The 23,922-nt window shown below is 47.1% G+C and overlaps 1 protein-coding gene across 4 annotated transcripts in view; it reads right to left on the reverse strand.

Moving 5' to 3' along the window:
- Positions 1 to 23,922, reverse strand: part of ZNF423 (zinc finger protein 423) — a 319,623-nt gene that overhangs the window by 248,709 nt on the left and 46,992 nt on the right. For 2 of the 4 annotated variants that reach the window (XM_073225422.1, XM_073225421.1), the window contains exon 2: positions 9,650 to 9,709. Coding sequence is in view for 2 of the 4 variants with exons in the window: in XM_073225421.1 (XP_073081522.1) it covers positions 9,650 to 9,709 (60 nt within the window). In the remaining 2 variants the exon portion in view is untranslated. Of the gene's footprint in view, positions 1 to 5,927; positions 6,012 to 9,649; positions 9,710 to 23,922 lie in introns of those variants that run through there. The other 2 variants (XM_073225420.1, XM_073225423.1) reach the window with 2 other exon arrangements.

Raw genomic sequence — 23,922 nt, forward strand, 5'->3', positions numbered from 1 at the left:
CTCTCCAACCACAAGTGTGCCTGTGACCACACCAGAAATAAACCTGGCTAACCTTCGGAGACACTGACAATGAGCATATACCAACAAATCAATCCATTCCCATCATCAGACTGCCACATCCTCCCACTGCATCCCCAGCTTGTTCCAGAGTAGCCATGTCGGAAGGAAGCCCACTCTGTCCTAAAACCCAGCCTGGAGAGACAGGAGGTTCTAATAAGAGTGTAATTAGACAGTTACACAAAGTTGAGCTCCTTCAACTCCCAGCTCAAACTTGGTGAGCAAGGCCAGGGAGGCAAAGCTCAGTTTAGCTGGGTTGGTTCCCTGAAGCCCCACACTGCAGGGTTCAAAATCATACTGGTGCCTATCACTCAGAGAAGTGATTCCCTGGAAGGAAGAGAGAGGAAGTGCTGCAGAGAGTACAGCCTCCTCCCTGGACTGGACTGGGAAGGAGAGAGGGGAAGTTGGTGGAAGGTCAGGACAAAGGGACAGAGAGGCCTAGAAGGTCAAGCCAAGCAATGGCCCCTTGGTAAAACCATATTTAGCAACCTCCTATTTGGTGGCCAGGCTGGCACCAGCTGGCAGAAAGACTTTCTGTAGCCTGAACAATGGTTATTTAAGATATCAGTTGTTCATTAAATGCAAATGGACTAAATGCTCCAATCAGAAGACAAAGGGTGACTGAATGAGTTAAAAAAAAAAAAAAAAGGGAAGACTCATCTATATGCTGCCTATAAGAGACTCACTTCAGACCTAAAGACACACATAGACTGAAAGTGAAGGGATGGAAAAAGATATTCCATGCATATGGAAATGAAAATAAGCTGGGGTAGCAGTACTTAGACAAAATAAACTTTAAAACAAAGACTGTAACAAGAGAAACAGAAAGACGTAACGATAGAAGGTTCAATCCAGCAAGAATTTATAACAATTGTAAATATCTATGCACCCAATGGAGGAGCACCTAAATATATAAAGCAAACATTAACAGACATAGAGTGAAGAATTGAGATTAATGCAATAATAACCCACTTATATCAGTGCATAGATTATCCAGACAGAAAATCAATAAGAACACAGTGACATTAAATGACATATTAGACCAAATGAACTTAACACACACACACACACACACACACACACACACACACACACACACACACACACATATATATATATATACACATAATATTACACCCAAAAATAGAATATACATTCTTATCAAGGGCACATGGAACATTCTTCAGGATAGATCACATGTTAGGCCACAAAACAAATGTCAATAAGTTCAAGAAGTTGAAATCATACCAAGCATCTTTTCCAACCATAACAGTATGAAACTCAAAATCAATTAAAAGAAAAAAATGCTGTAAAAAAATACAAATACATGGAGGCTAACCAACCTGCTACTAAACAACCAATGGGTCCACAAAGAAATCAACAAGGAAATCAAAAAATAGCTGAAGACTCATGAAAATAGACACATTTCAGTTCAAAATCATTGGAACACAGCAACAACAGTGCTAAGAGGGAAATTTAGAGTGACACAGGCCAACCTCAAGAAATAAGAAAAATCTCAAAGAAACAATCTAGCCTTACACCTAAAGGAATTAGAAAAAGAAGAAACAAAGCCCAGAGTTAATATAGGGGAGGAAATAATAAAGATCAGAGCAAAGATAAATAAAATAGAGACCAAAAAACAATACAAAAGATCAATGAAACTAAGAACTGGTTCTTTGAAAAGATTAATAAAATTGATAAGCCTTTAGCTAGACTCATCAAGAAAAAAGAGAGGACTCAAATAAAATTAGAAATGAAAGAGAAGTTAGAACAGATACCACAGAAATACAAAGGACTGTAAGAGATTACTATAAAAAATTATATTCCAGCAAATGAGACAACCTAGAAGAAATGGATAAATTCCTAGAAACATGGAATCTTCTAAGACTAAACCCAGAAGAAATAGAAAATCTAAATAGACCAATTACTTGTAACAAAGTTGAACTAGTAATCAAAAACTTCCGACAAATAAAAATCCGGGATGACATGGCTTCACAGGTGAATTCCAAACACTTAGAGAAGAGTTAAATCTTTCTGAAACGATTCCAAAAACTTGAAGAGGAAGGAACACTTCCAAATTCATTCTATAAGGCCAGAATTACCCTGATACCAAAACCAGACAAAGAAACTACAAAAATATAAAATTACAGACCCATATCCCTGGTGAACACAGATGCGAAACTCTCAACAAAATATTAGCAAACCAAATTCAAAAATACATTAAAAAGACCACTCACCACAATCAAGGGGGATTTATTCCAGGGATGTAAGGATGGTTGGATATCCACAAATCAATCAGTGTGATATACCACTTTTACAAAAGGAAGGTTAAAAATCATATGATTATTCATCAGATGCAGAAAAAGCACTTGACAAAATTCAACATCCATTCATGATTTAAAAAGACACAACAAAATGCATATAAAGGGAACATGTCTCAACATAATAAAAGCCACATACAATAAACCCACAGTTAACCTCATACTCAATGGTGAAAAGCTGAAAGCCTTCCCTCTAAAATCAGGAACAAGATAAGAATTCCCACTCTCAACACTTTAATTCAACGTAGTACTAGAAGTCCTAGCCACAGCAATCAGACCAGAAAAAGAAGTAAAAAAGGCATCGAAATAGGTAAGGAACAGGTAAAATTGTCACTATTTGCAGATAACATGATACTATATATACAAAACCCTAAAGACTATACCAAAAAGCTATTAAAACTAATAAATGAATTCAGGAAAGTTGCAAGATACAAAACCAACATACAGAAATCCGTTGCATTTCTATTTACTAATAATGAAATAGAGTAAGAGAAATTAAGAAAATAATCTGACTTACAATTGCATCAAAAATAAAATATCTTGGAATAAATTTAACCAACTAGGTGAAAGACCTATAGTCTGAAAACTATGAGACATGATGAAAAAGATTGAAGATGACACAAATAAATGGAAAGAAATTCCATACTCATGGACTGGAAGAATTAATATTGTTAAAATGGCTATACTACCTAAAGCAATCCCTATCCAAACACCAATGGCATCTTTCACAGAACTAAAGTCAATAATCCTAAAATCTGTATGGAGACAAAAGACCCTGAATGGCTAATGCACTCTTGAGAAAGAACAAAGCTGGAGGTATCATGCCCCCTAGTTTCATACTGTACTACAAAGCTGTAGGAATCAAAATGGTATGGTACTGGAATAAAATTTTTTCACATAACTACATCAAATAATCCTAAAATTTGTATGGAGCCAAAAAACCCTAAAAAAGCCAACACAACCTTGAGAAAGAACAAAGCTGGGGCTATCATGCTCCCTGATTTCAAACTGTACTACAAAGCTGTAGAAATAAAAACAGTATGGTACTGGAATAAAACAGACACATAGATCAATGGAACAGAATTGAGAGCCTAGAAAAAATCCCACACTTATAGGGTCAATTCACATATGACAAAGGAGACAAGAATATACAATGGAGAAAAGACAGTCTCTTCAATAGATGGTACTGGGGAAGCTGGACAGCTATATGCAAAAAAAAAGAAACTATCTTACACCATACACAAAATAAACTTGAAATGGATTAAAGTCCTAAATATAAGATCTGAAATCCTAAAATTCCTAAAAGAAAACATAGGTAGTAAACTCCTGAACATCAGCATTGGCAGTGTTTTTCTGGATGTATCTCCCCAAGCAAGGGGAACAAAAGCAAAAATAAACAAACGGGATTACACAAACAAAAAGCTTCTTCACAGCAAAAGAAACTGTTAACAACAAAACAAAAAGGCAACCTACTGAATGGGAGAAGACATTTGCAAATGATACATCCAATATGGAGTTAATATCCAAAATATACAGAGAACTCATACACCTCAACACCAAAAAAAACCCGAAATAATCTGATTTAAAAATGGGCAAAGGACCTAAATACAAACATTTTTTCAAAGAAGACATACAGATGGGCAACAGATACATGAAAAGATGCTCACCATCACTGTCACCAGGGAAATACAAATCAAAAACACAATGAGATATCACTTCACACCGGTCAGAATGGCTACTAGTATCAAAAAGAAAGGAAAAAAAAGTGTTGGTGAGGATTTGGAGGAAAGAAATTCCTCATGCACTGTTGGTAGGAATGTAAATTGGTGCAGCCACTGTGGAAAGAAGTATTGAGGTTCCTTAAAAAATTAAAAATAGAAATACCATGTGATCCAGCAATTCCACTTCTGGGTATTTACCTGAAGAAAATGAAAACATCAACTTGAAGAGATATATGCACCCCTGTGTTCATTGTAGCATTACTTACAATAGCCAAAATACGGAAGCAAACCTAAGTCTCCATTGATAGATGAACAGATAAAGAAGATGTGGCATATATGGACAGCAGGATTATTATTCAGCCACAAAACAATGAAATCTTGCCATTTGCAACAACATGGATGGACCTAGAGGTATTATGCTAAGTGAAATAAGCCAAACAAAGAAAAACAAATACTGTATGATTTCACTTATATGTTAAATTGAAAAAAAAATAAAATGAACAAAAAAATAAAACAAATAGACGCAAATACAGAGAACAAACTGGTGGCTGCCATAGGTGGGGGAGAGATGGCTGAAATAGGTGAAGGGGATAAAGAGGTACAAACTTCCAATTATAAAGTTAGTTATGGAGATGAAAAGTGCAACATAGGGCATATAGTCAATAATATTGTAATATTATTGTATTATTATTGTAATAATCTGTCACATGGTGACAGACGGTAATTGTACTTATTGTAATATGAATTTCATAATGTGTATAATTGTTGAATCACTATAGTGTAACACCTGAAACCAATATAATATTGTATTATCAACTGCACTTCAATAAAAGAATATTTATCTGAAAAAGATTAACACTTTGACACCAGAATTAATTAATTGATTGATTGATTGATTGATTGATTGATTAAAATAAAAATTGTCCACAGTGAGATACCACTTCACATTTAGAAAGGCTAGAATCAAAAAAAAAAAAGGAAATAACAAGTGTTAGTGAGGATGTGGAGAGGAGAAACTGGAACTCTCACACATTGCTAGCGGACATGTGAGATGGTACAGATGCCGTGGAAAACAGCTTAGCATTTCCTCAAAAACTTAAACATACTATGACCATATAACCCAGCAATTCTACTCCTAGGTGTATTGAAAACAACTGTTCAAACAAAAACTGGTACACAAAAGTTCCACTATTCATAATAACCAAAAGGTGAAAACAACCCAACTGTCCATTAACATAGATAAACCCAACGTGGTCTGTCCACACAGTGTAACTCAGCCATAAAGAGGCATGAAGGCCTGAAGCACACTACAACTTGGATAACCCTTGAGGACATTACACTAAATGAAAGAAGGTAGTCAATAAAGACTAAGTATGATATGATTCCACTTATATAAAATGTCCCAAAACAGGGAAATCTGTAGAGACAGCAGATTAGTGGCTGCTGGGGCTGGGAGAGATGGAAGGAATGGGGTGATACCCCAGGGGTACAGGTTTCTCTTTGAGGTCATGAAAATGTTCTCAGCTGACTATGGTCTTGGTGGGACATACCTCTGAATATACTAAAATCCATTAACTGTGCACTTTAAATGAATGAATTGTGTAATATGTAAATTGTACCTCAATAAAGCTGCTTTAAAAAGATAAGAGTTGCTATTTTTTTTAGTTGGATGATTCTATATGAAAATCTAGCTTTCTGGCTTCTCTTTTAAAAATTCAGAAGACCCAACAATTGTGGGTCCAGGTGCCCTGGCACAACCAGCTGCACCTGCAGCGGGGCCTGCCTGTGTCACCACTTCCCACAGGCTCTCCTCAGCCTACCCACTCACCTGTGCCATCAGCCAGCCTTGGGTGGGACCATTGTGGGACTTTGCAAAGGAGTTTCACATTTCTAAGGAGTTCCAACCCATGGCCTGACAAGGTGGGGAAAAGATAAGGTTAGCAGTATCAAGGAACACCCCTGAAATCACATGCAAACTGCTCTCTGTGTTTGGGGGAAGAATCCACACACTTCCACTGCATGTTCAAAGGGGTGAGTGGTGCAAAGCAGGTTAACAATTTCTCTTCCTTAAATTCTTATCTCCCTTTTATTGATAAGAAAAACTAGGATCCCATGGGACATAATTTAAAACCCCACACCGATTGGGCAGCCCCATCCCTCAGCTCTCAATGCAGTGCTCCTACACTGGGCTCTGCTGGCAGGGATTTGCAAGTTGAGAGGCAAAAGCCGGCCGGCACTGTCCTCCCATGAACCCCTGGCACCAGGTGAGACAACACTGCCGTGAGTTGATCATTTTGCTACCTTCCCCTCCCTGCCAGGCCAGGCCAGGCTCTCCATCACTGTCAGGACCCCGACTTGAGGGCCCCAGCACAGCAGGCCAGGTTGTTCCTGGGGGCAGTAGCCACAGGGACCCCCAAAGCAGGAGAGGGAGGAGGAGGCCAGAGGTGAGCAAGGAGCACACAGCGCAGTCTGCCTCTTTATTGGAGTGCTCCATCATGCTCCCAGAGCCAGGCAGAATGGGTGAGGGGAAGGGTACTCTGAAAAGATAGCACCAGGGCTGGCTAGGCTCCTCCAGAAGAGGAGCTACCTCATGCTGTGCAGCTCTGCACTCCTCCTGGTAAAGTGCTCTCAGCTGGCCCTGCTCACCCTGGAGTCCTTTGGCCTGATGAGCTGAAGGGCCATCCATGGCCCCCTTGGTTCCTGTACTACCATGGACCTGCTGGAAACCACCACAGTGCCACACTCAGTTGTCTGCCTTCCAGGGCCCGGCCGTACAGAGGCTAAACCACGGGTTCTGACTGCAGGAGGACTTGGGTTCAACTCCCTTCTCCGCAGCTTGCTGGCTGGGGACCGCGGATGTGCCACTGTACCACTCTGAGCTTCCTTCCCCCGTCCGCCAAGTGAGGATGGAAATTCTCAGCAGCAGTGCCAAGCATGGCTCGGGGAGGCTTTGCTCCCACATAATCTTCCTTGGCACCTGCCCCCATTCTCTGATGTGGCCAAGTGACATTTTCTCAACTCAGTGAGAAGTGTTACACTAAAGCAGCTTCCACCAGGCCTTTGGCCCTGTCCTCCTCCAGATGGCTGCCCCTAAACCAGCCCATGGAGAAAGTCCAGAGTTGATGTTGGAAACAGCACCCATTTCACAGGGTTGTCATGATGGTTCAATGAGATACTGGAAGTAAAGCATTTGCTCCACGCCTGGCACATGCCAAATAAGTGCTCAATAAATGTGACATCACCCACATCCAGGGTTGCCTCCCAAATTGGCATCTCCCTGCCACCCAGGAATTGCACCATCTCACAAGCCCCAAGCTCAGGGAATACAAGCTGACTTTAATAGCCCAAGCCCAACAAAACTGGGAAAGAAAATTTATCACATGTATGCACTGAAAATATCATCAGAAATGGGCCAAAGAAAACAAAACAATCCATTGCCTAGCTGTAGATTACCCAATGCCTGGGACGCTTTGCCCTCCTTTTCCGCATCTCTGGGCAGATGATTCAAAGCTGACTGGCCGCATGGAGTCCCCAAGGGCCAAGGAGACTCACAAAGACTCATGCACCTCTTCCTGTACACATGGGCGGGACAGGCTCAGATCCTCGCTGGAAACAGAAATCCCACAACCTCCACCACTCCCAAATGCCCTGGAGAGGCCCTAAGGCAGACCATTTCACTACAGAATCAGAGAACTGCAGACCGGCAGGACCCCGCACAGCCTGCTGCCACTGCAGACTGAGCAACATCTCACTGCCTGGGGGATGCAGCCTGCAGAGGGCTCGCCACCCACCACATGGCCACCAGTGCTCTCCTTGTCCCTGCTGCTGTCCCCATCTCTCCTCATTGCCACTGGGATAGCAGCTTCAAGGGAGGATATTATATGGGCAACACCAGGCTGGGTGCTTTCATGGTCTGGGGATTTGGAGCACTGAAGTGAGGATTCTCTTCAGAGCTGGCTGCAAGCCTGAGCACATGCACCCACACATCGGTCAGGACATGTGGGTGAGACAGGGAGCTTTATCATCTCATTGTGTTTCCTCCAGCCATGGGAAATGCATCTCCCCAACCAGAAGGAGACAGAGCCCCTTCCCTCATCCCACCCCGAGTGGGTCCCAAGGTCAGTCCTAACCCTGGACTCTCCTCCTGAGTATTTGAGCACCTCCCTGTTCAGGCTTCAGGCAAGGCCTGTCTTGTGGAGGGAGCCCCAGTCACCAAGGGCCAGGTCCCTGCACACACACAGCAGCATCCAAGCCCGGGTCAGCCAGGACCTGACCAGGACCCTTCCGACTCTCCAAGCAGCATCCAGATCCTGCTAGAAGGAGCACTGGACCAAGAGTCCAGGAATCTGGGTTCAAGAGCCAGCTCTCCACTCCTCTTGTGTCTAGCTATACCAAAATTTCATTCATCGTGAATCATCTTCATGATTTTTGCTGAATCCACACATTGTGTACTATTACTTAAAACTCTGTCAAGTCACTTTTCTCACTGAAATGACTTTAGCATCATCCTAAAGTCACAAATGGCCATAAAATCACAAATTTGATGTCTAACCATTCAAGTGTTAAATGTTCATGTGCCCAGTGACTACCACCATTTCTGGAACTACTGACCTGAAGCAAATCTCTCTCCTTGCCTCAGTTTCCACATCCAGAAGAGAAGGAGGTTACACTCAATGACTCCCTCCTCAGGCCCAAGATTCTACAAGACTAGACCGGCTCCAGCTCCCCCATGGACCCAGAGCCAGGTGATCAGGGTCCGGGAGGGGACAAGGCAGGAGCCCAGTGCTTGCCAGACAGGGAGCAAGGGGCCTGCCACCAAGACAGGTGCTAACTGGTGGCAGAGCAAACAGGGGTGCCATGCCCTCCACTCAGGAGATCCCAAGGACCCCAGAGCTAGTTCCAAACTCTACCTGCGGCTCCAAGTTACAGAACTTATAGCTAGAAAAACTTCATCCACTTCTTTTTATAGCTGGGGAAAACTGAGGCACGGAGAAGGAATTTATGCAAGGACAGAATGAAGCCAAAAACCCAAGTCCCCTGAATGCCAGTAACCCCCCAACCCCCCACAATGGCCATGCACCCACAAGTCCAAGCTTCCCCCATCACCTCTGCCTGGAGGCATGGGCTCGGGCTTCCCACCTGACAATTCAAAGCAGCCCCGTCCAGGAAGAGAAACAGAGGAAGTCTGATTTGGAGTTTCGAAGCCCATTAAAGTGGCTCTTATGCCATTAGACTGCAATGAGTGTGCAGTGACACCCATGGCAGGGAGCTTCAATGCTGTGTAGCAAGGGCCTCATGGCCCATCCAAATGTGCCCCCAAGAAGGAAACGTGGCCCCCAGGAGAATTAAGGACATATTAGTATTCATATATAATAGATTTTATTGAGCATATGGAACTGATATAAAAACTATGTTGCAGGGGATAGTCTGGCCTGGAGACAGGAATGTGACATGAATATGATTTCCATAACAAGCTGGGTGGCTTTCTGAGTTCCTGAGCCAGCCCCCCAGAACACCCAGCAACTACCCCTCCAGCCCCTGGGCATTTACCTGATGCTGTCGCAGAGGAATCCCAGGCCAGAGAGAAGTCCGAGGCCTCCCCCTCTTCAACTGAAAAAGAGAAAAAAGATGGGCATGTGAGTTTTGAAGCTGTACAAACAGGTGATCAGGGTTGGGCACAGGGCAAGGAAGGAGGACCATTTGTCGGCATCCTTGTAATACCCACAATCAAGGGCCATGGGGTTAGGCCTACAAATAAGCCTTTGTTGGTTTCACAGAGATATAAAATAATCAGAATAAAACATGAAGAGCAAGGAAGTGCTGTATTGGAGTTTCCCCTGGCAGACATGACAGATCAACCACATTCCTGTCTTGAACCAGAAACAGCACCAGTATCTTTCTCTACACCGAGCTACGGGCCATTACTACCTATAACCAGAGTGTCCACGTGAAATGAAGCCACTTGCCACTTGCAGGAACAGAATGAAAACTCAGACATCTCCATGATCCTACAGACATCCTCCTCCTACTGAAAGCCCCACAGACCACCGCGGAGATGGGAAGGCTTTCTCAATTACTCCAAGAAACAAACTGTGTGGGGTGCTATTCTCCACATTGAGACCCGACCCACAGACAGACCCTCAGGACCTTCGGAGGTTGACTCTCCCATGGTCAGCAGTCATGGGCCAGTAACATTAGAAAGCAACTCACCTCCGCTCTGCTCCACCCCCGAGCCCACAAAACGGGGCTGGGCAGGGATGGGGTGGCCTCACCACCCATACCCCAGCACGTGAGAGAAGACCGGTGGCCATGCAAGAGGAGAACACAGGAGAAACTCTATACGACATAATAAAGTGCTTGTCCTGGAATTAATCCCAGGCTGGGGCATGTAATAATATTACAGTTGGGTTATGGACTTGGTAAAATGGAACTTTGTTTAAGCCAAAAATGTGCATATATAGTATTTTTCAGATTTAACGGGTTCTGAAGTTCTACATATGTGCAGGCTGAAGCTACCATACACGACTCAGTTCTCTTTGCACTCTTGCTGTCTCTTCCCAGGCACACACTGTGAACCAGGCACCATGCTGAGTGCTTTCCAAGATTATTGCATTTAATCCTTGTCAACAGACTTTTAGACAGGTGAAGTGACATGCCTGAGGTCTTACAGCTAGAAAGAATCCATGAAGAATTTGAGCTGAAATCCACAATTGGCTGGTACAAAGGATGCTGTCCAGAATCCTAGCAACTCTGGACTGTAAAGCAGCAACCCCAGCCTGCCCCACAGAAGGCAGGTGCACAGCATGGCAGGCAGCCGAGTGGTGAGAGCAGCAAGTTTGGCTGAATTCAAATCCCGGTTCTGCCTCTCACTAGCTGTACCAATTTGAGCAAATTATTTAACCTCTAGACTTTAGTTTCCCCATCTCAAAAATGGCAATAATAATGGTACCTAAGCCATAGGGTCGTTGGGAGGATTCAATGGGATGATGGCTGTCACCTGTTGGCCTGGTGGCTCAAGCACTCAGGTGGGTTTGGTGCCAGGATAGAACAGCTCTGGGAATGAACAAATCCTGCTCTCCATGGTGCTGCCCCTCTATCATCTACCCCTGGTCTGACTCTCCTGCCAGAGCCTGAAGAGTGTGTTTTCTTTTAACCCTCATAACAGCATGCTCAAGAGGGGACCATCCACATCAAAGAGCAACAGGCCAAGGAATGCTAACGAAGTGTTCTCTCTTTTCCAAGTTTGAATCCTGAGAGTAGAAACTCAGAATCAAGACAATGAAATGCAGAGACAATCTGGTTTGGGACCAGAGCTATTGTTTTACTTTGCTAGTTACAGCTGGGGTGAGTTTTCAAAAATGCAGCTTTGTAAATATGAATCCAGACCTCACGTCAGACAAAACTGATATTACTCACTAAGCTGATTCCAACCAGCCAGCCTCTGAAACACAGGCGGATAATGCTTAAAACGATCAGGCGCAAGCCATGCATGAAAGGAGCAGTTGTTAACAGCACTCACTGCCACACCTGAAAATCAGTTTCCTTCACATTTCATTGTTCACTGAATTTAATATATACAAATGTGGCTTTTACTAAGAGGCTGCTGCCAATTTGTAAGGCCACCATGCTTCTGTTTGGTTGGACACTCCCAACAAAGTCTGTGTGGGGCCGAGACCTCATCAGAGATGGGTACCAAAATACCAATCAATGCATGACCCCAGTTCTCCCTTGCCCTTAGAGGAGAATGAGCCCCACACCTGGGCCCACTCGGTGTTCTTTGTTTGAGAAATGTGACCTCCCAAGTCTCAGAACCGAAGGATGTCCCAAGATGGCAAATCCTTCCCTCCCTAAGATCTGGCTTTAGCCATCTTTGGAAAAAGGGTGTAAAAACATCTGCCATTTGGGAGGCCTTGGGAGGATTCATGGGACTGTTCCCAAGTAAGACAAGCCTACAAAGATAGAAAGAGGAGGAGAGCAACTTGGCACTGGCTACCTGGAGGAGTTTAAAGTGGCAGCCACCACTATGGGCGAGCGCACGCATCACCCATCAGCATCTCCGGAACCCCATCCCTCACAGTAAGGAGCTTGTGGGCCAGCTTGCCTAGTGACATGAGCATGTTTGCATTTTCCTGCAACTGATGGCATTCACCCCACTGACATCCCATCCCCTGGTTCACACTTTGTTTTTTGAAAGTATACACACCATCTTTTACCCATTGCTGATGAGAAAAACCAATACTCAACCCTAGTACCACCATCACAAGGCCCTGTGCTATCCGACACTGTGCAGTGAAAAGTGCTTGTCCTGGAATTAATTCCAGGCTGGGGCATGTAATAATATTAAAGTTGGGTTATGGACTTTGTAAAATGGAACTTTGTTTTAGCCAAAAATGTGCATATATGGTATTTGCCTCCCCTCCAGCTGGACTCTTCCATCCACACTGGTCTTTTCAACAGTAAGATACCCGGCAGGGGCAGCAGGCACAGAGGAAGGAAAGCCTCACCTACAGCTGGAGCCAGCCACCTGCTAGGCGGTCTGAGCCCACACTGGCAGTGGGCACTCTGAGGGCCTGAGCCATCCCTAAAGTGGAATTCTCCTGCAGAGGCACAATGAACACCAGGGTTGAGCATCTCTGAAAAAACTCGATCAGCACAGTAGCCAGTTTGGATAATACCCACAAGGGCTGCCCAGCCAGCCAGGGGAGGTAGGAGCTTTCTGGAAACTTCCCTAGACCCCACCTCTAACTTTTTAATTTATTCAAGGTACTTGACACCAGGAGGCCAAGACACATACCTGCACCCTGCCCAGTCTCAAGGTGAACACAGGGACATCCATTCCTGTGAATGATGGACACTTGTAAGACCAAGGGTGGGGGAGGCGTGGGGGCAAGTGTGTTAGCATCAGGAGGGGATGCAGGATGAGTGTAAACACACAGGGTGGGGGTGAACACACGGAGAGGGGATATACGGCCAAGTGTGTATGTAAGGGGAGGGGTGCGGGAGAGTGTGTTCACACTGGAGGGCGCACTGAGTAAACTAACCATGGTTCCTAGGGTGCGTTAATAAGGATTCTGAAGCTCTGTCAGGATTCCATGTTCTATCTCTGCTCTGCGATCACGAGTTGTGAATGGCTGCCCAAAGGGAGAATACAGCCTGTGAATCTCCCCAACTCGCTGCAGGCTCAGAAGTGACCACAACTCCCCTACCACTTTCAAGGAGACCCCTGTGAGACCCAAAGCCTGCGCTGGGCCTCTGGATTTGGAGAACCTAGCAGCTCGGAGTGAGTGGGGCCAGGTAAGCACTCGTGTGATCACCTCTCCATGCCACTTACTCCTGGCCTGGGGTGGAGCACCCTCTCCTTGGGAGCTCCCAGCACCTCACAGATGCAAGGGAGATGCGGCTCAAAGGAAACAGAAAGGGAAGGCAAAGGGCTGAGGTACAGGCTGGGAAAGGGACCCCAGCAACCAACAGTTGAACCAGGACAGAGCTGGACCCCACCCCGGGGCTGGTCAGGCAGGCAGGACCCGCGTGGGCAGACAAGGTGCAGGTCAGAAGCAGGAAAGCTCAGGGCAAGTTCTCAGGCACATAGTGTCAGGAGATAAATGAGAGACACAAGCAGAGAGGCAAACACTGGCCTGAGGGCCAGAGGATGCCCCCAGCAAGAACGGGGACCAGAAGATGCCCTTCCCCACCCCAAAATCTAAACTGGGGCCAGCTGTTTGGCGTGGTTTCAAGGATCTGAGAAGGCACTGCTGCTGGGTAAAGCTTCTGGACATGTGTGCAGATAGGCAACTTTCTGGGGAAAGTTCTCCCAGTTTTCATTAAAAAGATCTAGAGCACCCCCAGAAAAGTTTTAAGAACCACTGAACCAATGGCTTTTATTTTGGGGGTCTTCTCAGCTGGCCCCACCTCTGACTGGTGTTTCCAAAGCCTTAGGGGACCTCTCTGTGCTTTGCTGGCTCAGGTCTCATCCCACCCTGGCCTAACACAGGCTCCCTAGAGCACCCCTGTGCCCGCGGAGGCGAGCCAGGTAAGGGGCACATGACGGCTTCTCCTCAGCTCACCCACAGGGAACCTTCTCGTGCACGCCAGTCCAGGGTCCAGGAATGCGCAGGACGTGCTGGGAGCCCAGACTCTCATGTCAAGCACAAAATGGAGCATCACCGCTCCTGAGTGAGCACTAAGCAACCTCAAGGGGCACAATGGCATAAAGCAAGGAGGACCCCGTTGTGATGCCTGGACACTGCACAAGGGGCCCAGGGGAGGTGGGGAGAAACGGTGGAAGTATCACCCACATTCTGTGCATCCTGGTGCAGGACTATGAATGCCCAGGAGGAAGGGTACACATTCTTTTGCCCAAAGGCATGACCAGACGTTTTTCTAATTCACACAGATGTGCTGTCAAGTGGAGCCCACGACCATCCCTGGCACCAGGCTTCAGGGCAAAATGACCAGAGTCAAGTGCAAACAAACCCAACTGCTAGGCCCACACGCTCCAAGCTCCTCTCGAATGGGAGTGGGTTTGGACAGCATGTGGGGCAGGGAGGAGTGACGGCATGGCAAAGGAAAGGCTCTCTGCAGCTAAAGCTAAAACTACCAACACCACCCCCTCGGCACCGAGCTCAGACCCTCAGAGGAGCCAAGACCTCATGACAGGGTCACATCACAAACCCATTTCTTTATCTCTCATGATTCCTTAAACACTTGCCAAAAAGAGAACACACTAACAATTTAAATGGTACAGATAAGGTGACCTGCCTCTTTCCCCAATGAGTGCAGCCCTGGAGTGAGGGTGAGGGCGACGCAGCCCCACCACGTGAGCGCTCATTACCAAGAGGGTGGTGGGTCTAGGATTTAAAGAAATTTATTTTTTGGACCACATGCTTCCCAACCAGAAGCCTTTTTCCACTTGCTCTCTAGTGCTCTCAAAGGGGGGGAAAAACAAAGTCATATATTCCAGTGTGGGAAGAAAACTGCTGCATAGACCAACTGAGACAGCAAGTGAGTATCCAGTTGGTAGCTCTGGAATAAAATTTTATGGCAATTTTGGCAATATTTGACTTTCCCCTTAAATGTTGACTCTAGAACCAGCACCCATAAAAATGGGTAACATTACTGAAATTTTTTCAATGACTGTTCCTCTGGCCTACCCTGGGTAGAGGAGTTAGAAGCTTAGATCTTGCTTGGCCATTATCTTCCTCTTCTCTCCTTACCTTGCTTATCTATGAAATAGGGAGAACAGAGCATCCAGTAATAGTTCAATAATTCCATCCTTACCAGGAAAGTGACCTTCCCAGAAGTCACCCAACAGAGCTTATCTAGCAAGACAGATGAGCTAGATGAGGGCATCTGGGGAGAAGCTGTAAAATGGAGGAATTCAGGGAATGGGCCCTGAAATAAGGCTCCCTATGACCATCCCCCATCTCTGCCAGTTACAGGCCATTAGATCTTGGGGCAAGATACTTGATCCACTCTGATCATCAGTCTCCTCCTCTGTAAAATGGAGAACACTAGTACCCACCTCAAAGGAGTGTCAAGAGGTCTCAAATGCACACAGTTCAAAGTAAACACATCAACACTAGCACTAGTAGAATGATCCAAGCTGCCCCCTCCCCACAGCCTGGCCACTGAGGTTACCCTCTGCTTGCAGAGATAAGAGGGCTCAAACAGTGAGATCAAGGGCCCCACTGAGATTCACCCCATCCCATCCTGGCTAGAGCCATGGGTCCTTTGGCATTGCTGCCTTCTAGTTCCTACAATGGTGCAGGACTGTGCCCCAAAATGTGGAACCACCTGGAATTCACAGCCAAGGAGCTCAGCTTCTGTGCCAGCATATCTCTCCTCCCTCCCTGACCCACACCATCATCACCCACTACCCCAAAAGAAAAGGGCTGGGAAATGCAGAAGAAACAGAAGCTACAATCCAAGCAGAATCTATATTTGGGGTAACCTTGCAGAAATTTGATTCCTCTCTGTCATTCTTCTCTAATAAAAAAACAAAAATGACAATCATGATGTGAAAAATACAGTAATGAATGTAAAACACTTTACATTGTTTATAAGTACTAGAAAAATGGTTTTGTCAGGGGTAGAATTCATGTGGCAAACCTGCCCTCACTCCTGTCTTCTGCACCCACGGTAGACATTGCTAATCGATCAGGGCACTCTCTCTCATGGGGCATGGATGCAGCTTCAAAACCTCAACAAAGTGAATTAAAATCTATTGGTCTGCTCTGCCCTGGTCCTTCACTTCAAGCACCTATGCACAGCACATACAAACTGCATTCATTCACACACATGCCTGACACTACACTTGGGTGTGTGTCCACTTGGAGATGTGGGCCGAAGCAAGGACTCTCCCAGGAAAGCCAAGCTTCACTGAGCCCCAGAGCAGCACAAGGCACCATGCCAGGCATCCCACCTCCCGGCTCCCATGTAATCCTCCTAGCCCCCTCTGAGACAGCCCTCAAAACCCCCACTTTTCTCATGAGGCAATAGAGCCCTGGGGAGCCAGAGTATTTGTCCAGAAGCCAGCCCATGGGCTCACAAGGCCAGTGGGAATGTTTCCAAGTGAGGCTTTAGCTCAAAGCTATGAACACCCAGCTACTCACCCCTCGCTCTGCCACACTCAAGCCCAGCCATGGGCAGGGAGAGAAAAGGAAACTGAATATCTCTGAGCCACTTCAAAGTGTCCACTTTAGTGGAAAACAAAATCAGGAACTGAGAAGAAGTAAAGACGTCGCAGAAGACAGGTGCCCAAGTGAATTAAAACGGCTTTTCTCTTTTTTTGTTGAAAGAGTACCTCACAGCTCTGTCCGAGGAGAAGCCATGCCCGGGTTTGTCAGCAGCCCCCAGGGACAGGGGCTCTGCCACAGCCTGCCCCTCTGTGCTGTCCCAAGAGGGTGAGGAGACAGATGCCAGGCAGCCTGGGGTCCCTCATGTCTTTCCTGGCCACTCTTCCAGCACCATCCAGCATCCGAGGGCTTTCACAGATGCTTCCTCAGCTGGTGTCTGAAAGGCAAGTCTTTATTGACCCCTTTTATAGAAAGGGAAACAAAGTCCAAGAGAAGAGAAATAGCTTACCCAGGGGAAGGGGAGGGGGCAGGCAGATGAGGTTAACAAAAGCAGGCCTGCAACTGTACAGAGTACACTAGCTTCCTGGCCCTGGAGTCCTCACACACAGTGCTCCCTACCATATGGTTCTCTGAGTAAGCAGCTAGGTGCTACTGAGCCCTCACTGGGCTCCAAGCTCTGTGATAAGCACTTCATACACACATAATTGCCCAAAGCAGTACAGGCCCCAGATCAGCAATAGCAGCACCATCCGGCAGCTTTAAGAAACAGAACCTTACAAGCGGACTGTCTGGGCAGTGGGGCCCAGCAATCTGTATTTTTACAAGCTCTCCAGGTTCTGGTGCATGCTAGACTTTGAGAACCACAGGCCTACTCAATCCTATGAGATAAGGACATTTATTGACCCCATTACAGCTAAGAGAACTATTTGCCAAAGGGCATGGAGCTAGGATGGGCTAGAGCCAGGACTGGCGTTCATAGCCTCTTTGTTTTACTTCTGCCTTCAACAAGCAGAAGAGCTGGCTCCAGGATGAGTAGGTTCATCTGACAAAAGAGTAGACCCTGATTCTCTCTCTCTCTCCTCCCAGTGATTCAAATTCACAGAAGATTCTTTAAGCCCCTCCTTCTTAAGAAGAGAATTCATCCTCTGGGGTCTCCCTGAGCACACAGACTCCATGGGGCGACAGGGGCACACAGTGGTGTGCTGGGAAATGTGTAACAGGTGGGGCAGGGAGGAAAAGGGCTCTGGTTTGTAGCATTTGCCACTTTCTGTAGTGTAAATACTCCCACCACAGTCATTTTCAAGCTACCAAACGTTGCTGAACACAGAGCTGGGAAGAGATGTGCACAGTCAGCACTCCACTGGATAAAGGAACAGGAGTAGGGAGGCGGAGGGTGGGGGCCGCGGCTGGCTGGGGTGAGGATTGGGGCTGGAGCCAGCCCTGGAAGCCACAGGGAGTCCACGTCCCACTGCACCGTCCTGGCTCTCGTAGCCACACCACTGTCCCTGCCCAGAGTCTGAACCCATGTTCCATGTATGTCAGAAACCCAGATTGCCCACAGAGTTGCCCTTTTCTTATTGTTTTCTAGGTTAAGCATCTTTTTCTTTATATGAAAGTTTCTTTTTCTGAAAGTAATCCATGCACAATGTAGAAAACAAGGAAATATATATGAGTTAAAATTAAGAAACTAAAAACTCAACTTTCTCTGTATATAAATACTTTGTTATGTCTTTCTAGAAACTGTTCTGGAACCTGCTTTTCTAATGCAGCAATATACAATGAATATCACTTCACATCAAAAATGGACTGACAGTAGCATTATTAATGGTGGCCCGAGTCCTGTCATAGGAAGCTCCAGGACTAATTTAACCAATGCCCTATTGCTGTACACGTAGGCTACATCCAGTTGTTTTCCACTGTAAGAGAAATCACGTTGCAAAATACATCCACACACATCATACAGGCCACAAGCCTATTCAAGGATTTTTCTTAGAATTAGTTTCCAGAAGCAGAATTGCTAAGACAAAAGGTTTGCTGATTTTTAGGCTTTTGAGACATATTGCCAATGTTTATTTGTTCTTTTCCTCCTTTAAATAAGCATTGGGCACTTCATGTGACCTGGAACTCTGAGCTGGACACTAAGGGAAAAGGGACTTTGACTTTGACCTTCAATCATTAGACTGTAAACCACACTGACAAGTGTTACCATCATTGTGCCCCTCAAGAGCTGGCACTTACATAACAAGAACTGAGTGAATGAATGAATAAATGAATGAATGAATGAACGAACGAATGAACTATGGTATAATGGAGGATCCTGAATGAATCCCAATCTCAGAATGAGACAGAAACAGGTGGAAAAAGTAAGGACCCAAAGAGTAGACATACAGGAGGGTGGGAGCTAGGGAAGGTGAAAGGCAGGCCCCCAGACAGCAGGGACCACCCACCAACCACAGCCCCCCTGATGCTCAGTTATGCTCTGGAGAAAGCTCAGGGTGGGAGAACCAGCCTGGAGCTAGGATGAGTTTCTGTTTGAACCACAAACAAAAGTCTGATTTCCTTTTGCACTAACAAAAATCGTGAAGGGCTGTGAGTCTCTTTTTTAATGTAAATAAAGACTTCCTGCTCATAGATGAAGTTCAGGAAAATCAAATCAAATTGCACTTGCCTAAGCAAGGAAATATAAACTAGGGGAAATCTGAGGCAGCCCCACCCAGCCTGGCCCAGCCCTACTGTGGACTCTGCCTGTGGGGAAAACCTGGACACAGGCCCAGGGCTTCAAGCTGCTCACCCAAGCCCCCAGGATCAGCGTGACCATCAGCTACAGAGCCACCCTTCTCCCTGGGTCAGAAACACTGACCAGAACTCAGGCTCACCTCCTCCAAGAATCTCTCCCTGACCACCCTGGCCCTGGACTCAAGTGCACCCTCAGCAGCAGCAGGGTGTGGTCCAAGGTGCCTGAGGATCAGATCCCTATTCAACATGGTTTGCCCTGTGACCTGAACACATTAGGTAACTTCTCTGCACACAGCAATCCTGCGAGGTAGTTCTGAGAGGTGTTTGGAAAGCCCATGGTGCAGAACCCAACACCCCGGGGGCTGGCAAGGGGAAACCATGATCCTACAGCATAACAGGTTGCCACCAACTGTACTCTCTGCCCTTTAGGGAGACCTGGTCTCCTGTCTCTCCCACCCTCCGTTCACCTCACACAAGACTGCTCATTAGGGGCACTAGAAACCACCACCACTCAGGCTCACCACACACATTGTCACGTTTATACTTAATTCTCCCAGTGGCCCTATGGCGGGGGGCTTTTGATTGATGATACCCATTTAAAGATGGGAAAATGAGGACCTAAGTGAATTTTTTTTAAGTGGGTCAAATTATATAAACAATGGGAGGTAGAGACCAGATTTGAAGCTGGGTCTGCACAGCTCCAAAACCAACACACCCACCACCCACCCATTCTGCCCCTCTCAGCGGTGTTGAACAAATACTAAGTGACAGACTGAGCATTCCAGGCCTTCTGTACTGTCTCAGGAAAGCCCCAGCTGATGGGGAAGGGTGGGGATGAAATGACTCTTCTTTTTGGAAGGTTCCAGAGACAGGTCTGTGAGGTCAGTATTGGGTGTGCCAGCTTAGGTCAATCACAAACCCCTCCACTGTGTGACCCAGGGCAATGATCCCCTTCTCAGTTTTGGTTCCATGTCTATAAAGTGTGGGTGATAAGATCGATATTTGTTTTGAAGACAAAGTGAAATAACACATGTAAAGAGCTTAGCCCAGTACCTGGCACACAGTGAGCAACACTAAACAGGAATATTGCATCTGTGCCCCCAGGAAATTCGCTCATGGTTGGGGTGTTTTCTGAAAATTTCCTTTTGGGGAACTGCCTGCCTGTGCCCCTACATTTGGAGGGACCCAGGCCCCCCAGGCTGCCCTTATGTTTAATCTCATCTCTCCCTGAAGTTAATTTCCCTGTTCATATATACTTTTCATTTCGTGCAGTCACCCCTGTATGTTCTCGTTAACCAGAGACACGCAGCATATAAATGTGGATTTACGACAGGGTCTGGCTCCCATATCCTGTTTCAGCGGCAACACCGGGTTCTCCCCCACCAACTCTCCAACTCTGATCAAAGGTGATGAAACCAAGGGCACGGACTGCTATGCACAGGAGGGCCATGACAAAATGTCCCACAGACGGGTGGGTGGGAGCATCCCACTGTGCACAAACCTGAAGGCAGGCACCAGAGCCACAGGGGTCAGGGAACATCTGCCTGGGGTCCTAGCCCCTCACTCAGGGGCGAGAGGGACAGCATCCTCCCAGATTAATCTGTTTTTTGGGGTAGAAAGGAAAGTCGAGGGTGAGGCCAAAATTCCACTCTCTTGCCTTTTTTTCCAGTTTCATTTGAAGAAAAGCACCATAGAGTAGAAACTAATATTTTTTTACGACTCCTTAACAACTTACCCTCTGTGCTAACATACTGTAAATAAATGTCACTACCTTGTTATACATGTGGTTTATCTTAAACACAAGCAAAGAGGAAACTCAGTCTCTTATTAAAAACTGATGTGTGTGTATGTGTGCGTGTGTGCGTGTGTGTGTGTGTGTGTGTGTGTGTGCTTGTATAAGTGTTTTCATCTGGTTTTGGACATGCAGACCAGCCTTCTCTTTTCATATCAAAAGCCCCAAACCTTCCATAGGAATGAACTATACTGACCACTTCCAGTTTGTAATTCCCAGGGAGAGGGAGGGACAATCATAAAACCTTACAGTTTAAGGTTTAAGGGGTCAGTACTTTTAATAAGTCTGCTTTGGGAAGGGGACATTTCATTGACAGAGACATGTCCCCCAGCTCAGCCCCACTGCCCACCCACTATGGTTAGAATTCAGTGGAGACCTCTGGGGACCCTGAGTATCTACCAGGCAGCTGGTCCCACAAAGGCAGGATTTACATCAGCCAAACCTGCTTTCCAGAGGCAAGGACCATCAGGGAGGGTGTAGCAGGAGTGCCCCCACACCGCCCCGAGGGTGTAGCAGGAGTCCCCCCACCCCCAACTGCCGCGCCCCCGGCTGGTGCTCTGGAGCAGTGGCAGGCGGCGCCCAGGACCGGCTGGGGCCTCCCCAGGCCTCCCTGAGAGTTGGCCAGGAGCAGGCACCCCTGCACTAAGAGTTACAGAATGCTTTTCTTTACTGCAACTCCCTTCTGTTACTAAACACCTTTCCTTCTAGCCTCCTTCTAAGCGGCACTCCTCATGAAATCACACATTTGGTGTGCTAGTAACAATTTCTCTAATATTAGATAGTAGAGTAACACATACAGTTACATTTTCCTAATAGAATAAATATGTAACTGCGGAAAAAACCTCATTTCACCTATCAACCACCTGAATTGGCACAGGACTCAGGAGTGTGGAATGTCCCATTCTGGGGAACACAGGCCTGGGCAATGCTGGGTGACCTCTGATAGCTAAACGAATGGGAGGGAGGGGGGCACACCCTCTTCACTTCTTCCAACCCAAAGTGCCTACCAGTCATCCTATATGAAATTCGGAACTCTGACCAGCCTTTCTGTTCAGAGAGGGCCAAAGGTCAGGTGACAAGGGGTTGAGCTGAGCAGAAGATGCTCATGCCAACTGCAAACTCTCCCCCAGCATGTGGCCCATCGACCCACCATGGCCTTGAGCAGAGGGCTGGAAAATAAGGCTATTTCCCAAGTGTGCCTGATCACCTCCCCACGCCAGAGGCCAGGCAGCAGGAGCCCATTTCACAGTCTGCACTTCCAATCAAACACAGGCTGGACCAGGGAAAACCAGCCTCAGAAAGGCTCAGGGGAGCCCCCACTGAAGGCAAGGCCCAGAAAGGGATGGCTAGAGATGCAGCTGAAGGCAAGCTACCTGCAGCCCCCCAGGGCCCTGAGGCTGGCATAGAGCCCTGGAAGGAGGCACACCCCTGCATGGGAGGTACACTGAGCCCTTCCTACCCCCAAGCACATCTGTCTCATCCCACAGCCCTGAGAGGCCCAACACTTGCCAGATGTGGGCCGCCTGTGGGGACCGAGTTCATTTTCCTCAACTCCTATGATAATACTGGGCTGTGTTTATTTAACTTTCTGCTTTGGATGGAGGAGAGATGGGCCAGGAAAATCAGTTTGGCTCCCTTCGATCAAAACACAGCAGCCCACACATCATGCAAGGACACCCACACGGAGACGCTCCCCCTACACCACCCAAAAAACACATCTGGCCCACTGCTGGCAGGGGCTGGCCTCGGGGCCCTCCAGAGGCTGCTTGGTGCAAAGCAGAATGGGCCAAGGCCATTACACAGGCTTTGCCCAGGGCCAGGCTCCTCACAGGCAGTATCTCAGGTAGTCCTCTGAGCCAGACAGAGCCTCCGACAGGTTTCAGGTAATACAAGGTGCAGCTTGTAGGGAGGGAGCGGAAGCAAAATTCACGCCCAAGTACCCCCCACCCCCAGACCCCAAGCAAGCTGAGGGAAAGATGGCAGGAAAAACGAGTGTCCATGAGAAAGGCCCCTGAGGCCCAGGGTCTCCATCCCGCCTACCTGCGAACACAGAGGTGGCTGCCTTCTCCTTCCATGGTGCCCACCCTGGCTCCCAGAGGGCTAAGGTGGGTGCCTCTGGATGAGTTTACACAGCCAGAAAAAGAATTTTCACGCTCCCTGTCCTTACAGACCGTTTGTAGTGCCTCTACCGCACCTGAAGTATGCTCCTAAGACTGGTGACAAGGACACCAGGAGTCTGGGGCTGGAATGCCTACCCAGAACCACAGAGCAGGGCAAACATGCGAGCTCACCCTTCTGTCAGGCAGTCACCAGTTGGCAGGATCTGGCCCTTCACCCAGGCCCACTTCCAACATTTCAGGCCCCTGGCCTGCAGCCCACCCCGCTTCTCTTCTCAGCTCCCTCCCTCACCAACAGGTACACCCCATTTTCAAGCCCTGCCATGCGGACTCCTTGCCCCGCCTTTCCCAGGGGGATATGGTCACTGAAGGCTCATCCACTCCTGGGAAACCCAACATGGGAAAAGGCCCATGAGCGCCCAGAGTGGTCTGGGGCCACAAGGGCAGGGGGAATCCCAAGGACCCAGACTCTAGTCTAGAAGTGTGGCACACCCCCTTGCTCCAAGCCTCCTCAGTCAAGGTGGACAGTCACTGAGGGGCCACTAAAGCACAAAGCTCAGCCTGGAAGCACTGGTCCTGCCCTGCCATCCCAGCTCTCTGGCC

This window comes from Manis javanica, chromosome 17 (genome assembly GCF_040802235.1).
Source record: "Manis javanica isolate MJ-LG chromosome 17, MJ_LKY, whole genome shotgun sequence".
In the NCBI taxonomy this organism is placed as follows: domain Eukaryota; kingdom Metazoa; phylum Chordata; class Mammalia; order Pholidota; family Manidae; genus Manis; species Manis javanica.